At 36.8% G+C, this 18305-nt stretch overlaps 1 protein-coding gene across 2 annotated transcripts; it reads right to left on the bottom strand.

Moving 5' to 3' along the window:
* Positions 1-2840: 2840 nt before the first annotated feature.
* LOC131623944 (uncharacterized) lies at positions 2841-13873 on the bottom strand. Of its 2 annotated transcripts, none has more exons than XM_058894946.1 (10): positions 13738-13873; positions 12526-12945; positions 12196-12440; positions 11374-11458; positions 11079-11264; positions 10826-10993; positions 10581-10727; positions 9364-9535; positions 9097-9268; positions 2841-3558 (listed from the first exon to the last, which is right to left on the bottom strand). In XM_058894946.1, exons 2-10 carry the CDS (start codon positions 12886-12888, stop codon positions 3465-3467), a joined length of 1632 nt encoding a protein of 543 aa, XP_058750929.1. In that variant the 5' UTR covers positions 12889-12945; positions 13738-13873; the 3' UTR covers positions 2841-3464. The 2 variants fall into 2 exon arrangements, with proteins under 2 accessions (XP_058750929.1, XP_058750928.1); XM_058894945.1 differs by having other exon boundaries at positions 12526-12956; positions 13738-13847.
* Positions 13874-18305: the final 4432 nt, after the last annotated feature.

The raw sequence follows: 18305 nt of genomic DNA, 5'->3' as shown, positions 1-18305 counted from the left end.
TTTGGCTCGGGTCAAAGTGGATGTCTTCGGAATCCACCACCTATGCCCAGGAATTGGCTAGATCCGAGGGGATGCGTCAGTTACGCAAAACTGCATCTAATTGGTCTCAAATGCAAGGTGTGCGTTTGAGTCGTACAAAGTCCCATAAATGTGTTAAGCCTGTATTGGATATGCAGTGGGACATAGAATGTGTTTTAGTCGTATCTAAATTGCAAAAATGTGTTAAGTCTTCATTGGGTGCATAATGGGGCTAAAGTGTGCTTTAAGTTGTAGCGGAATCGTAAAAGTGTGTTAAGTTCGTATTGGACGTAAAATGAGCTCAGAATACGCATTGGTTGTATCAGAATCACATAAGTGAGTTAATTCTGTTTTGAATTCACAATCAAGTATGGGGTGTGCTTTAAGCCATATCGGAATCGCAGAAGTGCATTAAGTTCGTATCAGATACACACTCATGTGTTTGTCTTTGTTTCCCCATTTCGTGCGTTAAGCAGACCAAAGAGGAAGAAAGAGGATATAGATTCATGATAATTGAATTTTTACAATTAAATAAAAGTTGTCGGAGTGAATACCGTGACAGTGAATTTGGAGTGGGTGGATAGAGTTTGGGATCTCATATCGTTGCCTTTTCTTGGAAGTTCAGGTTGAGTGCTCTCAGTGCTCTGAAGTATCTCTTAGGTTGGACGGTGCTCGAGGTTTATGGTTGTTGTCTTTATCGAAACTCTGAGTTGGTTCCAATTTGCTTGTTAAACCGTCTCCTTCAATTAGGCGGTGTCTAGGGTACCTTGCCTTGGGCTTGACTACTGATACGTGTGTACAGATCGACAATTATGAGGAGTGGCTTGAGAACGACCTATGATTTTTTCCCTCGTCGAATTGGTCTACCTGATGCTTTGGTGAGGCATTTGACAATTATCGGGCTAAGAATGTCCATCTTCTTTCCCGTTCCGGAGTGGGTACTAATTAAAGGAGATCCAAGGTGCTTCAATGGTGAATATGTTATGTTGTTCAGCTCCCTTCGGACCCTCTAGAGGACATCATATGGTATCCACAAGATGCACCCCGGTACAGGATCGACGTCTAGCGCTAACTACAAATTTGAGATATTTGAGTGTCATTAACTACGAACTTGTGGTATCTTCCATAGGTCTCCCCATTAATCACCCTGGAAATGGCCGGTAGTGTTGGCAACTAGGTTGTATGGTGGGTTACAAAACCTTGGCCCGACTTTCATGAAAATTGCCTTCAGACCCTGGTGCAACCCTAGATTTAGATATAGAATTCTCCCTTTTGCTACTATGAGGAGCTCTCGAGGAAGCTGGAGATATTTACGATAGAAAATCGAGGCAAAAATGGTGGTTAACTGATTCGACCATTACAAACTTCCGCTTTCGTTTCTCCCGAATCTAAGATCCGAGGGAGTAGTGGGCAATGAAATCAAAAAGTGAACGTAGATTCGTGGAAATCTTTGGAATCAGAAGTTGAATTTGTTTTTGATTTGGAGGCCTAAGGAGGTTACAACTTGGTAAATTGAAAAACTAGATCTGAAATTATGGAAATCATAGGAATCAAAAGTCGTTTTCACGTACGACATCATTGTTCTGTTCGAGAACCATAAATGAATATTTCGGCTTCACGAAGGAACCATAAATAATGAGAGTTTGATGATAATGGTCTTGAACAGTGGCTTCGATCTCGTTTACAATGACACATTGCGGACCTGCATGGTTAGCACTCCAACGTCCAAGTCAATTCAATATTGAAGAAGACTAAAGTAAAATTGAATATCATAAATTGTGTAACTTCTCATTAGATATGAACTAATTTTGTAGTCAAGCCGAGTAGAATGGTCCTTTGATGGATTGAACCTTGATAAATTGAATTTTTGACCAGTCTGTAACGTGTTTGATTTCTAGTTCTTTTGATCAATTCAAAACCTAAACACTATGATTCACAATTTTGAGATATCCTTAAAAACATATGAAATATGTTTAAATATACACAATGCTTTATTTTTCAAATAAACATTTTTTTAAGAATAAAATTCGCTTCATTCAAAATCTAACACAAAATATCCTATTAGGTGTTAATAATTCTTGTGTCAGAGCAATCCATATAAAGTTTTTCTCTGGCTTTAAATAAGACTCCTGCTAATAGGTAAAAGTTATCTTCTTGAATTCAAATACCAAATTTAAAAAAAAAAAAAAAAAACCATGTTAATGATAAATGTTGTCGCCCTAATTGAGTAGTAAGCAATGATGTATAAAAGAACTAAGGAGTTTGTAAGAATTTAGGATTGCATCTAATTCATAGATATAATCAAGTGGCTCATGAATACAATTAACGTAGATATAACCAACCAGGGACTAAGCTTGTTTCTGCCCCAAATAAATTACCACAGTGATCAAATGCACATACCAAAATTAGTATTTTTCAGTCGATAGAAAAACCTTCATCAATATTACGTTTATAGATTCTCGTGGGAAGGAGCTTCCAGCTATCCCAATAACATTTGGAACTCTACTTTCCACAACATCATTTTATTTTATTTTGCCCTCATCCAATCACAAAGGAAATTATGTCTTCTTTTTACAATTTAATAAGAAAACAAGTTATTGTTTTACTTTTTTAAAAAATAAAACAAAGATACTTAAATGAACACGTTGAATAAATAAGAGATTTGTGATATAACTTATAATATTTACAGAAAACTATACTTAGTTTTAATTACTTTTTAAAAATCTTAATTTTCAATTGACTTGGAATGCTTGCTTAAAATACATAATATGTTGGTACTTCTACAGTTCAAAGCAAAACAGAATATACCAAAATATAATAAATTTACTAGGAACTACTTTTATTAAACAGTTACAAAGCTCTTGGTGACTACAACATTGAACTGCTTGATATCTTGTTACCAGGCTCTTGGTGACTACAATGTTCTCAGAAAAAATTTAGTAGAGTTAGCCATAACAAGTTACCCTTACTAAGATCATTTGCATAGCTAGATTAATTTGCAAATCTATCAATAACAACACATGTGCAAAGGTACGATGCTAGAAAGTTACTAGACAAATCCTAGCTACACACCTGATAATCCACTAGTACAATACCATCAATTTATATCTGCAGAAACATTATGCACCATGCTACTTGGAGATTCAACGACCAAACAGAGGTTTGTAAGTGTTAAGCAATGCAATTTAATATGGATTAAGCTAAGTGGATACTTCACATTCCACAAGTTACTCAAGCAACCTATCATATCAAGTACAGCAACAAAAAAATTCGAGTCCCTCAAAGCTGCGCATTACATTTGAATAAAGCCACTCAGCTGCAATAATCACGCATTATATTTCCCCAATTGTGTAGCTAACCGTGAATTATGTCTCGTATTCTAAATCCTTCAAAAAGACTTGCTTTCAGGTTATGGTATGCTAGGAAAAGGATTTGAACTGGGCCTTTCAATGCTGCTGCTCGTATATTTGCATATAAGTTTCTGAAAGCGCAACCAAATGAGGGAGTGTTTCTGACACGTGCAAATCCTGCATCTCATACCTGAAAAATCAAAGAGTTAGACCTTAAAAGTGTTAAACGAAGAGTGCTTAGAACACTCGCTTGGTAGGTATGGCAAATTCTATGTCAGGAAAAGACAAAACAGAATGAAGGACAGTTAGTGCTTTAGGGAGCACATGGGCTGTCACAGCTGTCAGACAGCTGGCAGCCTCTGATAGGAGTATCATCCTAGGTTTTAGAATAAATATAGTGCCTGTAGCAGTAGTGGAGGCAGACTAGTACTGAAGTGGAATTCCCACCTAGGAGAGCAAAGGCCTCTCGAAGAGCCTCTCTTCTTTATTTCTTTTCTCTACAGACTTTCTTATTTGCCCTAATCTGTTGTAATTCTTGAAGCTAGATCCCATTTGAACTCTAGCCACTATTGAATACAAACAGAATATTTGCCCAGCTTTATTGTTATTTGTTTATTTCCTAGAATACTAAGTTGATTCCTATCAATTTGGTATCAGAGCCTGGTTCTTTTTCTGTGTTGGATGGTTCACACTAGAAGCAACATGGAAAATAGAGTGGAATTGGTGGAACAGAGGATGAGTCACATGGAAGGGACAGTAGAACAAATCAGGCAACTGGTTTTAGAGCAGCAAGAAAGGCCTCATGTCACGATAGAACAAATACGACAGCTGATTCATGAACGACCTAGCAGGCACCGTTCAAGACACGAGAACGATGACGAGTATGGTGATGGAGAAGGAAGCGAAAGAAGCGGAGTGTCGCACGATTCTCGCCTAGGGAATCGACGCTATGGTGGGGGCAATGGCTCCAGATTCTTAGGAAACAGAAGAAGATTGGAGATTCCAATCTTTAAGGGAGAAGATGCTTTTGGATGGTTGGTGCGTGTGGAGAGATATTTCCAGTTGAATGGGATACGGGTGCGTGACAAGCTGGATGCAGTAGTGTTAGCCTTGGAGGAAAAAGCTCTAAACTGGTACCAATGGTGGGAAGAGCAAGCACCATTACGAACTTGGGAGGAGTTTAAAATGGCGGTGTTGAGAAGGTTTCAGCCAGGCATGTTGCAGAATCCTATGGGTCCCTTACTAAGTTTGAAACAAAGAGGGACTGTAGTGGAGTATATGGAGAAGTTTGAGAGGCTGGTAGCTCCTCTAAGGAGGGAGGAAAGGATAATGCTGGATTCCATTTTTTTGAATGGATTGAAAGAGGAGATTCAAGCTGAACTGAAGCTTTATGAGAGTCAAGGACTGTCTGACCTCATGGATAGAGCTCTCTTGATAGAGGAAAAGAATGAGGTGTGCCTAAGGAAAGGGAGCTCATGGAAGGAGAAGGGAGTGTTCAAAAACAGGGAGTTAGGAGAGGGAGGTGCTAGGAAGGAAGGAGAAAAGGGCAGTGGGGGAGAAAAGCACAAAGGGAGGAGGTTGAATCCTGCTGAGTTGGAAGAAAGAAGCAAGAAGGGCCTGTGCTTTAAATGTGGTGACAAATGGAGTAGAGAACACATATGCAAATTTAAGCATATGAGTTTTAAGTTATGTGAGATCAGTAGTGATGAAGAAGGAGAACCTCTTGGAGTAAGCACTCAAACTGAGGAGAATGTAGAAGAAGTGTTGGAATTCAAAACCTTGCAACTGTCAATGCAAAGCAGACAGGGTTATACTTCTAATAGAGCCTTCAAAGTATGGGCAACTATTCAAGGGCAGAAACTAATTACCCTAATTGACTCAGGAGCATCCAGCAACTTCATTGATGCAAGGCTAGTAGCACAACTGGGCTTACCTCTAAAGGAGACTGCACCCTATGTGATTGAGATGGGGAATGGGGAGAGGGTTAAGCATCAAGGCATTTGTGAAGGGTTAGAGTTTAATGTGCAAGGTGTTGATTACACTCAACATTTTTTCCTAATGGAGTTAGGAGGGGCTGAACTGGTGTTGGGGTTAGATTGGTTAGCTAGCTTGGGCAACATTGAAGCAAATTTCAGTGTACTAATGATTAAATGGAAGCAGGAGGGCAATGAGCATTGGATATTTGGCGATCCTGTGCTGAGTACCAAACAAGCTTCAATGAAGGAGATGATGAAGGCTTTGAACAATGAAGGAAGAGGCCTGCTAGTGGAGGTTGTCCAAGAAGGGGAGGGAGACATAACAGTAGGGCATGCAGAATGGAAGGGATTGTTGGCAGAATATGAAGATGTGTTCCATCTTCCTCCTGGACTGCCACCAATGAGGGAGCATGACCATGCCATCACTCTTAAACCAGGTACTGCTATACCAAATCTTAGGCCTTATAGATACCCTTTTTATCAAAAGAATGAGATTGAGAAAATTGTGGGAGAGATGCTGCAAACAGGGGTGATTAGACATAGCACTAGCCCTTTCTCAAGCCCTGTATTGCTAGTGAAAAAGAAGGATGGAGGATGGAGGTTTTGCACTGATTATAGAGCTTTAAACAAGATTACTATACCTAACAAATTTCCCATACCAATCATTGAAGAGCTATTAGATGAGTTGGGAGGGGCAACCATCTTTTCAAAGTTAGATTTGAAATCAGGTTATCACCAAATAAGAATGAGAGATGAAGACATTCCCAAGACAGCATTCAGGACTCATGAAGGGCATTATGAGTACTTGGTGATGCCCTTTGGATTATCTAATGCACCATCCACCTTCCAATCCCTCATGAATGAGGTACTCAGGCCTTATTTGAGGAAATTCTGCTTAGTATTTTTTGATGATATACTGATCTACAGCAGGAGCAAGGAGGAACATAAGAAGCATTTATCTGTGGTTCTGGAAGTGTTAAGGAACCACAAGCTGTTTGCCAATAGAAAGAAGTGTTCTTTTGGGCAGGATCAGGTGGAATACCTAGGGCATTTAATTTCTGGTAGAGGAGTGGCTGCTGATCCTAAGAAGGTGGAAGACATGGTAAAATGGCCAGTTCCTAAGAATTTAAAAGGGTTAAGAGGATTCTTGGGAATTACTGGTTACTACAGGAAATTTGTTAAAAATTACAGCAAGATTGCTTGGCCTTTGATTCAATTACTAAAGAAAGACAACTTTGACTGGGGAAGTGAAGCACAAGTGGCTTTTGAGGAGTTAAAGAAAGCAATGACCACTGTACCAGTGCTAGCCATGCCTGATTTTGAAGAAGAATTTGTGATAGAGGCAGATGCTTCTGGCAAGGGTATTGGAGCTGTGTTGATGCAGAGAGGAAAACCAATATCTTATATGAGCCAAACTTTATCTGACAGAGCCCAGGGCAAGTCAGTTTATGAGAGAGAATTAATGGCTATAGTGATTGCTATACAGAAGTGGAGACCATATTTGTTGGGAAGGCACTTCAAGATCCATACTGACCAAAAGAGTTTAAAACACATCACTGAGCAGAGGATCATGGGAGAAGAGCAACAAAAGTGGTTGTCAAAATTGCTAGGTTATGACTTTGAAGTTAAGTATAAACCTGGTAAGGAGAATAGTGCTGCAGACTCACTCTCCAGGCAGATGCAATGTGGGAACATCACCACAGTGCAGAGTGAAGTATGGGAAGGATTGGAGGAGGAGGTTCAGCAAGATGAGAAGTTAAGGGAGATAGTTCAGCAGCTGATAACTGACCCTCATAGTCAGAAGGGTTTTCAGTTGAAAGGAGGAAGGTTGTTCCATGAAGGCAGGGTGGTAATTCCAAGAAATTCTTCCAGGATTTCTTGGATCCTTAGGGAGTTTCATGCCACAGCTGTAGGAGGACACTCTGGGCATTTAAGAACCTACAAGAGGATTGCTAGTGTGGTGTATTGGGAAGGAATGAGGAGACAAATACAGGCTTATGTGCAGTCTTGTGAGGTTTGCCAAAGAAATAAATACCAAACCCTGTCCCCAGGGGGTTTGCTGCAACCATTGCCCATTCCCACTCAGATTTGGAGTGATATCTCCATGGATTTCATTGGAGGACTACCCAAGGTACAAGGAGTGGATACTGTGTTTGTAGTAGTGGATAGATTGACTAAGTATGCCCATTTTTTCCCTATTAGTCATCCTTATAATGCTAAGAGCATTGCTGAGATTTTCATTAAGGAAGTGGTAAGGCTTCATGGGTTTCCAACATCAATTGTGTCAGATAGGGACCAGATCTTTCTAAGTCAGTTCTGGTCAGAATTGTTCAAGCAAGCTGGGACACAGTTGAAATACAGCAGTGCTTACCACCCTCAGTCTGATGGCCAAACAGAAGTGGTTAACAGATGTTTGGAGACTTACTTGAGATGTGTAACAGGGCAGAAACCTAAGCAATGGCCAAAATGGTTAACATGGGCAGAATATTGGTACAATACCAATTATCATGCTTCACTCAAGATTACACCTTTTGAAGCTCTCTATGGAAGGCCACCACCTGTGTTAATCAGAGGAGATGCTCCACTGTCAGCTGTGGATGAAGTGAATAGACTAACAGCTGAAAGGAATATCATGATCAAAGAGTTGAAGGAGCAGTTGTGCAGGGCCCAGGATGTCATGAGGAATCAAGCCAACAAGCACAGAAGGGAGGTAGAGTATGAGGAAGGAGATATGGTATTTCTGAAAATTCAACCTTATAAGATGAAAAAGTTGGCTAAGAGAATTAATCAGAAGCTGAGCCCAAGGTACTATGGCCCATATGAGATAATCAAGAGGGTGGGAGCTGTAGCTTATGAACTCAAGCTACCTGAAGATACCAAGGTGCATCCTGTCTTTCATGTTTCCTTGCTGAAGAAGGCAGTTGCTCCCTCAATGTTGCCACAACCCTTGCCCTCATGTATGAATGAGGATTGGCAGTTGGAGCCTCTTCCAGAGAGGGTTATTGATGAGAGGTTAAATGGACAAGGTGAGAGGGAATTGTTGGTGAAATGGGCAAATCTGCCAGAGTTTGAAAATTCCTGGGAAGTAGCTAGCAAGTTGAAGGAAGAATTTCCAGATTTTATCCTTGAGGACAAGGATAGTCTTCAAGGGGAGGGAATTGGTAGGTATGGCAAATTCTATGTCAGGAAAAGACAAAACAGAATGAAGGACAGTTAGTGCTTTAGGGAGCACATGGGCTGTCACAGCTGTCAGACAGCTGGCAGCCTCTGATAGGAGTATCATCCTAGGTTTTAGAATAAATATAGTGCCTGTAGCAGTAGTGGAGGCAGACTAGTACTGAAGTGGAATTCCCACCTAGGAGAGCAAAGGCCTCTCGAAGAGCCTCTCTTTTTTATTTCTTTTCTCTACAGACTTTCTTATTTGCCCTAATCTGTTGTAATTCTTGAAGCTAGATCCCATTTGAACTCTAGCCACTATTGAATACAAACAGAATATTTGCTCAGCTTTATTGTTATTTGTTTATTTCCTAGAATACTAAGTTGATTCCTATCATCGCTTTAAAACTCTTTCAAATACTCACTAACTTAATTGGGTGAAATCAAGTAGGTCCCACCACTTTATGATGGACCTATTTCTAAAATTGTGAGATCCATATGAATTTCACCCAATAAAAGAGTGAGTGTTAAAAATAAAGTGTTCTTAACACCCAATCAGATTTATACATTTTCATACTATCAAAAATATATATTACCATAGTTCTTCTGATTTTCGTTGCACAAACGCCCTATAGGATCCTTCACCTGGTTTGCCATCATGAACAATATTTGCAATCAAATCATATTTAGTGCGCAATTTCTCATTTTCTCTTGGTGTTGGCAAGGGAATGTAATCCTTCAACTCCAAATTCTTCACAGGAAAGTTGACTGAAACAAACATTCACTGAATTAGGGTGAGCTTAGAAATAAGTAGGCTGATATTAACTTGAATACATCACAGTTTTTCCAACATAAGTTCTCACCTAAAGTAGGATTCTTCTCCACAAAAAAATTGTTCTTTGTAAATCGCCGCATGTGAAGAATCATATACTTAGGCAGTCTGGTAACACGATATTGCATCCTTGCTATATGAGGACGGACCACCTCGGTGATAGTCTCACCGTCAAACTTCTTTAGTATGTTGAAGAGTGGAACCTAGAAACCAAGTTTTATCAGCATGATTATAGGTAAAGAAATTACTGACATTGACATTTATTTGCAAAAATTTAAATGAATGCAGCAAAACAAACCATTCAAGTGATGACTATGTTCAAAATCGAGTCTATTTCATTTGGTTTCAATAAAATAAAGTTGTTTTAAAAACTTCATTGTCTAAAGGGAAGCAAAGAGCTATGCAGATCCATATGAAGTGCCTTGTTATATATATAAATTGCTTATAGAAAAGACAGTAAAAGAGCAGACATGACACACTGCATCTAGCATGCAAAATAAACCATAAAAAAGCTTCTACTTTACTTGAAAAGAAAAAGAGTAAGAGATGGTGAGAAATCAAGAGAAAAATTCACTAGAAACTAAAAAGGATGCATGATAGTGGACACTCAATTTGTCAAGTAAATATCACAGTTTATAAGATAATTTGAAAGTGATATGAAGTTACCAGTCTTGGTTTTACAACATCCTTCTTGGTATTCATATCCAAACTATTCCAATTTATATATGTATGATGTATAATGTATCCAGTGGATATAACATACAAAATAACAAGAATCAAGCTTCAACTTAGGGTCACTTCAATCCAAAATACATTGACTACAATATTTCAAAATGGGGCAAGAGCAAGATTTTCCTCCCCTGTCCTGATTAGAAAATGAATATCCATCCCCATCCCGCCCATATATTTAGAAAAATAAAATTGAAAAGTCGTATTTGTTTTAATTAATATGATAAAATTATAATTACTACATCATAATAAAATAATATTGAAATGCAATTGTCTATTGAAAAGAGATTAAATTTTTACATAAATAAAGAACATACATATGAATTAATAAATGCAAACAAAAATAATAATATAATAAGTGGGACGGGTTCGGGTATTAATACCCCATCACTTCCCCTAACTTAGGAAATTGGGGAAAACCCAAATCCAGTCAAAATCCGGAAGATTTGAGTGTGTATCTGGTTCGGGCCTCGCAGAGAAATCTATATGTAACAAGCAAAATAACAATTAGTGAAGTACCTGGGGTATTATATTTTTCTCCATCACATCCTTGAAAAGAGGAGGCGGCGGCAAGTCCAAACCTAACATTAGGAATGGCATTTTCAAAGTTTCTTTGAAGGGTGCATTTCCAATATTAGGAATCTCTTTAACAACCTCAAGTTCACCCTGCGAGAACAGTAAATTTAATTAAAACACAACGTAAGTGACTATAGTTGCAACCAGATAGAGTATATCAACAAAAAAACTAGCATGAAAAGAAGAACCTGAAAACACTGGTAAATAATGCTCGTATTCTTCTTTGAAGTTTTAAGATCAGCATGTAGGGTATTAAGAAGCCATGACACGAACTCAACTGGGTCAGACTGCGCACCAATTCGAAATCGTTTTTTACTAGCTTTCATCACTGCTTGAAGAAACTCATGGGGACTGACCTGTTGATATGCATAAAGAAAGCATAAATAAAATTATATACAAATACACACACGCACGCACACAATGACAACATCAGAAACAAACCTGTCCTTTAAAGTTCCGTGCATGCCAGATCTTCCTTGTGAGTTCACCAAATCGATGAACAAGTGGAGATTTGCAGTGTTGATAGTTTTCCGGGATAAGAAAAAAATTCCTCAACGGGGTAATTCTCATTAAGGATTGAATTGTTACATTCACAAAATCAGTCTCCTTAATATTATTAAGTCCAACCTGAAATTTTTTCATATGATGGATAAAGATAAGCCATAAGGCATCAAACTTGAAACTACAAGTCAACTAAAAGCAAAAATTTATTTTCCATATGAAAGAAGAAATATACCATTCCCGGAAGGTAACTAGAACCATCAAGTGCCCTGGACCACTGCTTATTTTTGTCAAGTTGTTCAACATCTTTTGCAGTAAACCTGCAGATTGATATCTCCTAGTAGTTAATCTTTAGAAAAAACCAACATAAACAAACAAACAATAAAATAACCTATAAAAATAAGCCATAAGTAATGGAAGATCTCTAGAGGTTTCTATGTAATTCTGAATTAAGAGGAAAACTGATCTACTGAAAGATATCAAATGCATAACATACCCAAGTGGGTAACTGAATTCATTGAGCAAAAAACTGACACATTTGACGCAATGACCATAACCTATAAAAACAAATGCTATTAACTAAGTATATAATTAAGAGAAAAATTAATACTACTGACCGACTTAAGAAACAGGCATAAAATAATTATTCCTCGTGAAAAACATTTTTTCAGTACCTAAAATGGAATTCCAAGGTGCTCCAAACATCAACGATGATCCTCAACTACCCAATCTAAGGAGTTGTCCAAGGTTCTGCCAAGTCCATTATGGAGCAAACCCCATTCTAACGAACTTTGTATAGACAAGGGACCATAACTACAACCCTGGGTGGAAATACTCTATTTTGGAAGTTCCATAACTTGAATTTTGAAAAAAGTGGATGCAAATAATTTATTTTTTCAGGGGAAGTAGAGGTACAAAGGGATAAAGCTGTCGGGCCAATAGCAGATACAACTATACATACATTGGACAGAAGATGAAAAATATAATAGTCACTAGCCAAACTGTAATTTGCAAAATTGTGTGCAGCAAACAAAGCCTAATGAAAAATTAGACGAACCTCGGATTCAGGACATGCCGAATGTCGTCTAGTGAGGGATCATTAATTTCATAGCCATCGGGAAGACAGTATACTTTTTCAGTTTGGAGATTGATATAAACATGGTGTCCGGCTTCCAGACTATGCGTATAAGCATGGGATTTTTTCCCTCTCCCTTGGTAATACTTACCACAAACCAAACACGCGTAGACATTTAGATTGGACAAAGAGACAGAACAGAACTTCTCAAAGTCAAAATCCAAAACCTACACACAAAATGATATAAAAGTCAAATACACACATGCTAACTAGCAAAACACATATCTACAATGGACCAGATGAATAAAATACCTGTCTATTTACAGTGTCCAGATAAGGACAGTCCTTCCGAACCTCCACCTGGCGACTTCTTCCACCAAATAGTTGTTCCTGTGAATCTTCTTCTTCATCGCTATAATCATCCCCTTCATATTTATGCCCATTATGCTGAGACGCACCATTCCTATTGTCGTTAACAACACCCTTATCCCTTTGATAATAATCTTCCTCCTCATCGATGTCAGCATAGTTATTAGCCAACCCAGAAAGAGGATTTGCGATGGAAACAAGAGGAGAGGGGGAAGACTCCTTACCCACCCTTAGCCTTTTCGATTCAAAATCAAGCCCTTCCTCCTCTACCCTATCACCAGTTGCCCTTTCCCTTTTTGATGCCATGTTCTTTCCTAAAACACTTTGAAATCAGCAACAAATACAACAAGCAAAAAAATGCTCCTGCAAAAACACTATAAAAGTAAGCCAACAATTTTAATATATAGACAAGTTTCAATATGGAAGAGGCAAAAATACAATAAAAGAACAGGCAAAAAAAAAGAACATAGTCAGTAGCTGTAGCAGGCAGTGGCAGGGACGGAAAAGGTGTGTTTCAAAGAATTCAAATTGTAGTGTTACGAGTTCATACAGCGCAAATCCAGAAGCATCTTATGTGTTATCTGGTGACTTTTTTAGGGGTTTATGGTTGCACTGCTATTGTAACTAGTTATAACTGGAACCTTACATTTAGAGCTATCGGTAATCGTGGTTTAGAATACCTAGAAAATGCGCAGAGATCATCCTTTTTGTTTATGAACCTAGTAATAAAGAATGTGTTAAGAGTATATATCATTAATACTATTGACTTTAATCATAATTACTTGTAAAGTCATGCGTCGCTGTATCAAAATTAAACTCTAATACGATTAAACATATACTTAATTTAGTAAAATATTTTGTTATGATCAATATTTCATAGTAAAAATTTCATCCAGAGACAAAGGTGAATTTAGGTCTCAAATCTCAACTTCGTTAAGATATACAAAAAGACGGCGTTAGGATTTCGTTTATGTTCAACACTTGAGCATTGATGTTAAAACAATTTATCTTGATTTCAAAATTAGGTATACAACTAATTCATCTTCTACCTCTGATTCACGACATGAAGGGAACAAATAGCATACGAAAACAGTGAGCAAGAAACTGAAAACGAAACCTAACGAATGAGTGCGTAAAAATCAAAGGAAAACTTACAGAGTAGAAGCAGAGAAACGGTGTGCGTGAGAGAATTGAGAAGCAGAGATAGCGGGAGGACGATGAGCGACTGTAAGGGTGACTGAGAGATTTCCTCTCCCAAAAAAATTTCCAGCTTATGTGGGCTTTTTTGTTACGTGCGGCCCATTTATGCTCTCTAAGATTAAAACGAGATAAAAACCATTATGACTTTTTGGATTTAACACCCGAGGGAATTTCTTATTCCACCCCATGCCCAAAAGAAAGACACTTTGCAATTCCGAAATTGTTCCTTAAAAATTGAAAATATATTTTCGGTTCGTACCATATATTTCACAAAAACAGACTAAATGTGGTTTCACCCTTCAAAAGGTAAAAATAAAACCGAAGATATACTTCCGGTTTTATACCAGTATTATTTTTCTGGTTTTTAGAGCGGGAAGATTGATTTTTTCTATCATCTTGTCATTTCATATATAACCGGAAGTATACTTCCGGTATTATAAAAAAATTATAATGCTTAAAACAGTAACCAACATAGTCAACTTTGATCAAACAATTTCTTCTTATTTCCATAATATCTCTTAAAAACCGTTTCATTCTTAATCCATTTTTCCACTCTAAATCTTCATTCTTAAGGTAAAGTTTATTCATTCCAATCCTCATTCCTTACATTAATTTGTTTATCATTGTGGAAAAAGGTTACGCGAAAATCGGATGTATACTTCCGGTTGATAGTTGAACATAATCGAAAATGCAATTCTAGTTTCTGTCTGTGTTTATTTAACAACAGCTTTTACCATGTTCTATGTAAGTGTTAATGAGTTTTATGTTTTTTATAACATTAGGTATGGTTCATCCCGATAACATTCCCAAACCTAATGTGTCTCAAGTTGTTTCCCCTCTTGTATCTCCTATCGTAACTAAGGTGGTAGATATTCGTGAGCATTTTGAAAATGGAGAAGAGTTTGAATTACATGAAGACATGTTGCAGTGAATTTGTACAAAGGCTACGAAACTAGGATTTGGTGTTGTGATTGAAAGGTACGATAATGGTACGGATAGAAGAAATGCATATGTGACTTTCACATGCGAAAGATGGAAAACTGGTCAAGGCGGGCGTCATTGTGAAAAAAATTATGGATGCATGGAATGTTATAATAAATGCATCTGCAAAAGAGTTATATGTTGATGTTGTTTTACAATTCAGGAATGTTTGCGTGAAATATCATGATCTATTTAAATATGTTGATAGCATAATACTTGATCGGGTAAAGGAGAAGATTGTTTTGTGCCTGGACCGGTGAGGTTATGCATCTCAGAAATACAACAACAAATCAAGTTGAGTCTGCTCATACTTGTCTAAAGAATTGCCTGGGAAATAACAAGGGTGATTTGATTACATGTTGGGATTCTGTGAACCAGATGTTACTTGCCTCAGTTAGCGGGGATCCCCATGGGATGGGGAATGGGGAATAAGTTCGAGGGTGGGGATTGTAATGGAAATGTATCCCCCGCCCCCGCCCGCCCCATTGACATCCCTACGAGGTAGTTACACACATGAGTTTGCATATTAGGGGTCATGCGGTAGTTACACCCACATGAGTCATGAGGTAGTTATACACACACACACACACACACACGAGAATGTTACACTATCATTATTAAGCTCTAAAATAGACAATCATGCAATCATTATAGATGAGTTAGTCATGCATGAACACACATTAGTTAGTAGTCAGTAGTCAAAGATCAGGAGCTACTACTAACACTCAATAAAATTAGCACACACGATTTTGCGTCAGATGTTGTAGCATGTGTGATTTCTACAGAAAACCAGAGAACCAATTAGCTAGTACTAAACACATTAGAGAACAACAAAAATCAACTCCCCCGTAGTCAGTCATCAGTAAGTTAGTAGTCATAAAAACTACCCCTATACGTACCATTACCCCTTGTTAGTATGTCACCACATGCACACATCAGATCAGGAGTAGACAATCTACAACCAAATTACTAAAGTTGAGGTTTTGACAAAGAAATCGAAAGAAACAATCTAATAAGTGCCACAAAATACTACTAATAATAACTACAATTTGACACTTATCAACTATCCCTTTAAAATGGAATTAGCGTGGAATACAAGTTACAAAGACTCAAACCTTATCACAAAGAACTTGTTCTTTACGCACAAAATCCATGTCTAAAGAGTGAGACTAGGCCTCCTTATATAACAATGTCTTAAGGACTTTTCTCTTTTCGATATATGATTTTATTGCCTCCAAAAAATAACAGTAATCTATCTTCTCCTAAAATATCTCCAACAATAAGATGTGATTTGTTTCTAATTCAAATTCAAATTCAAATTTCAATTAAATATGATTTGAACATCTCGAACAATCAAACTAATCAAATAAACCATTCCTAAAATAACTGCAACAAATCTGATCAAATCCTTATCAGAATTGTGCACCAAGCGACATCCATATGACCTACTATCAAGGCCAGATGTTGCACTACACACATGTTGAAGCATCATGTTCAACATATTGCACCAATACATCCAAATTAATTGCTCAGCTTGAATATGAAGATCTTCTTTATAGAGTGAATATTGGATAGAATAACTCAGAACCATAACTGTGATAACATTAGTTTGTTATAAGGGACTAGACATTGCAGCACACATGTTGGAACATCAGGTTCCACTTGTGTCCCTGCTGCACCAGAAACTTCAATCCTCCATGCGCTAATCAATTAACACCTATTCTTTTTGAAATTATAGTGTAATATTGCATTATTCCATCACATATCTTCATTTGTAAACCTTTTCATAAATCGTGGAAATTATTCATATTCTTTTTCCAAGAATTACTTTTCGAAAGTCAAGAGGTGTATGATCATGATAAATAGTGAAAATTTAAAATTCAAAATGAACCTTTTTCCTAACTTTCAAAACATATGGGGAAATTTTGAAAACTTTCGGAAAAGAAAAGTCTTTCAAAATCGTCTTCTACAGCATTGTTCGATAAACTTCAAGAACACGAGATAGAACTTGAAAAACTATAAAGGCATGAAGATGAAAGAAAGAATCCAATTTTTTTTGCCTTAAAGACTAGAGTAAAAAATCATGATATCAATAAAGAGGATGAGTCCACTAATGATGAAGATGATGACGAAGTTTGAAAAGTTCTTAAGAAAAGAAAGAAAAAAGGAGATCATTACAAAAAAGAGCACCAATAAGGAAGGTTACATGTTCTGAATATGGAGAAAGAGGACCTGTTAAAAGTGAATGCCATACACTTTAAAAGAAGAATAGATTTAAGAGCAAAAAAAAAAACAAAAGGCCAAATAAAGTATATGTAACATGCATTGGATGACAATGAAATAAGTTCATCTTTAGATGAAGTTATGCAAGCAAGATATTGATGGCATCACATCACTCAAGTGATGTAGAACATAAGGTTAGTGATTCTGAAATCGATGATAAACCTTCATATGATGAATTACAAAGTTTTTTTTTGATAAATTACATGATGAATTTTTGAAACTTTCTGGAAAATTTTCAGAACAAAAGAAAACTATTTTAATTCTAAAAAAGTGAGGAATTAAACCAAGTCAAAAATAAAATAATCTTAATAAAAAATTCAGCTTGCAATAATTCTTCTTCTTTTGAGTAAAAAATTATGGAATTAAACCAAGTCATTGCCAAATATGAAAAGGGGCAAAATGACTTGGATAATGTGTAGAGTAGTTAAAGATTTTCAAATAATAAATGAGGACTTGACTCTAATTTTGATAAACCTAATATAAGTCAAACTACCTCTGTAAAGGCTACTAGCAAATTCAACAATGAGAAATCAAAGAAATAACCGGTTGTAAATCATCATAGAAAGACCTTATGATAGAAATAACTTTCATGTTTTTAGACCTACTCGTTCTTATTGTAATGCAATAGACCATACTTTGAATGCTTGCTACATATGAAATTATGGCATTCCTTATGGTGAGTATGTATGAATGAGAAAGGGATCTAAACCAAGAGGACCCAAAAAATATTGGGTAACAAAGCACTATTAACCATTTTGTAATATGATAACATATGCTAGTATTATCACATTAAAATTGATCTTTCAAGATACAAGACCATATGATATGATAATTCTAAAAGTTTCATTGAATGATAAATGTTTTTAAAAAGCATCAACATTAATATCAACTTTGACTTCATATTGATATCATGTGAAGAAGATAAATTCTCTTATATTTAATGTAGTGACGATAAGTAGTGTAAAATCATTCGTAGCCGGATCTATCTCATTTTCATCCATTTAAGACAACTAGAAAAAGAATTATTATAATTAACGAGCCAAATTTGACACATTATATTTATATGGACACCAAATTTAAACTTAACAAAATTTTAAAAAACATGTAAATGTAAATGATAGGAAAATTATAAAAGAATCATAATTGGCGTTTTAAAAAAAATATATGGAGTGACAGGTGTAACAACTTTGGGGTGTGAAGTAAATTCCTCTACATGTGGTTGTAAATTTGCTATGACCCAATGGGCCTATAGCATGAAT

This window comes from Vicia villosa, unplaced genomic scaffold (genome assembly GCF_029867415.1).
Source record: "Vicia villosa cultivar HV-30 ecotype Madison, WI unplaced genomic scaffold, Vvil1.0 ctg.000089F_1_1, whole genome shotgun sequence".
Lineage (NCBI taxonomy): Eukaryota > Viridiplantae > Streptophyta > Magnoliopsida > Fabales > Fabaceae > Vicia > Vicia villosa.
This window is presented reverse-complemented; position numbering and strand designations above follow the sequence as displayed.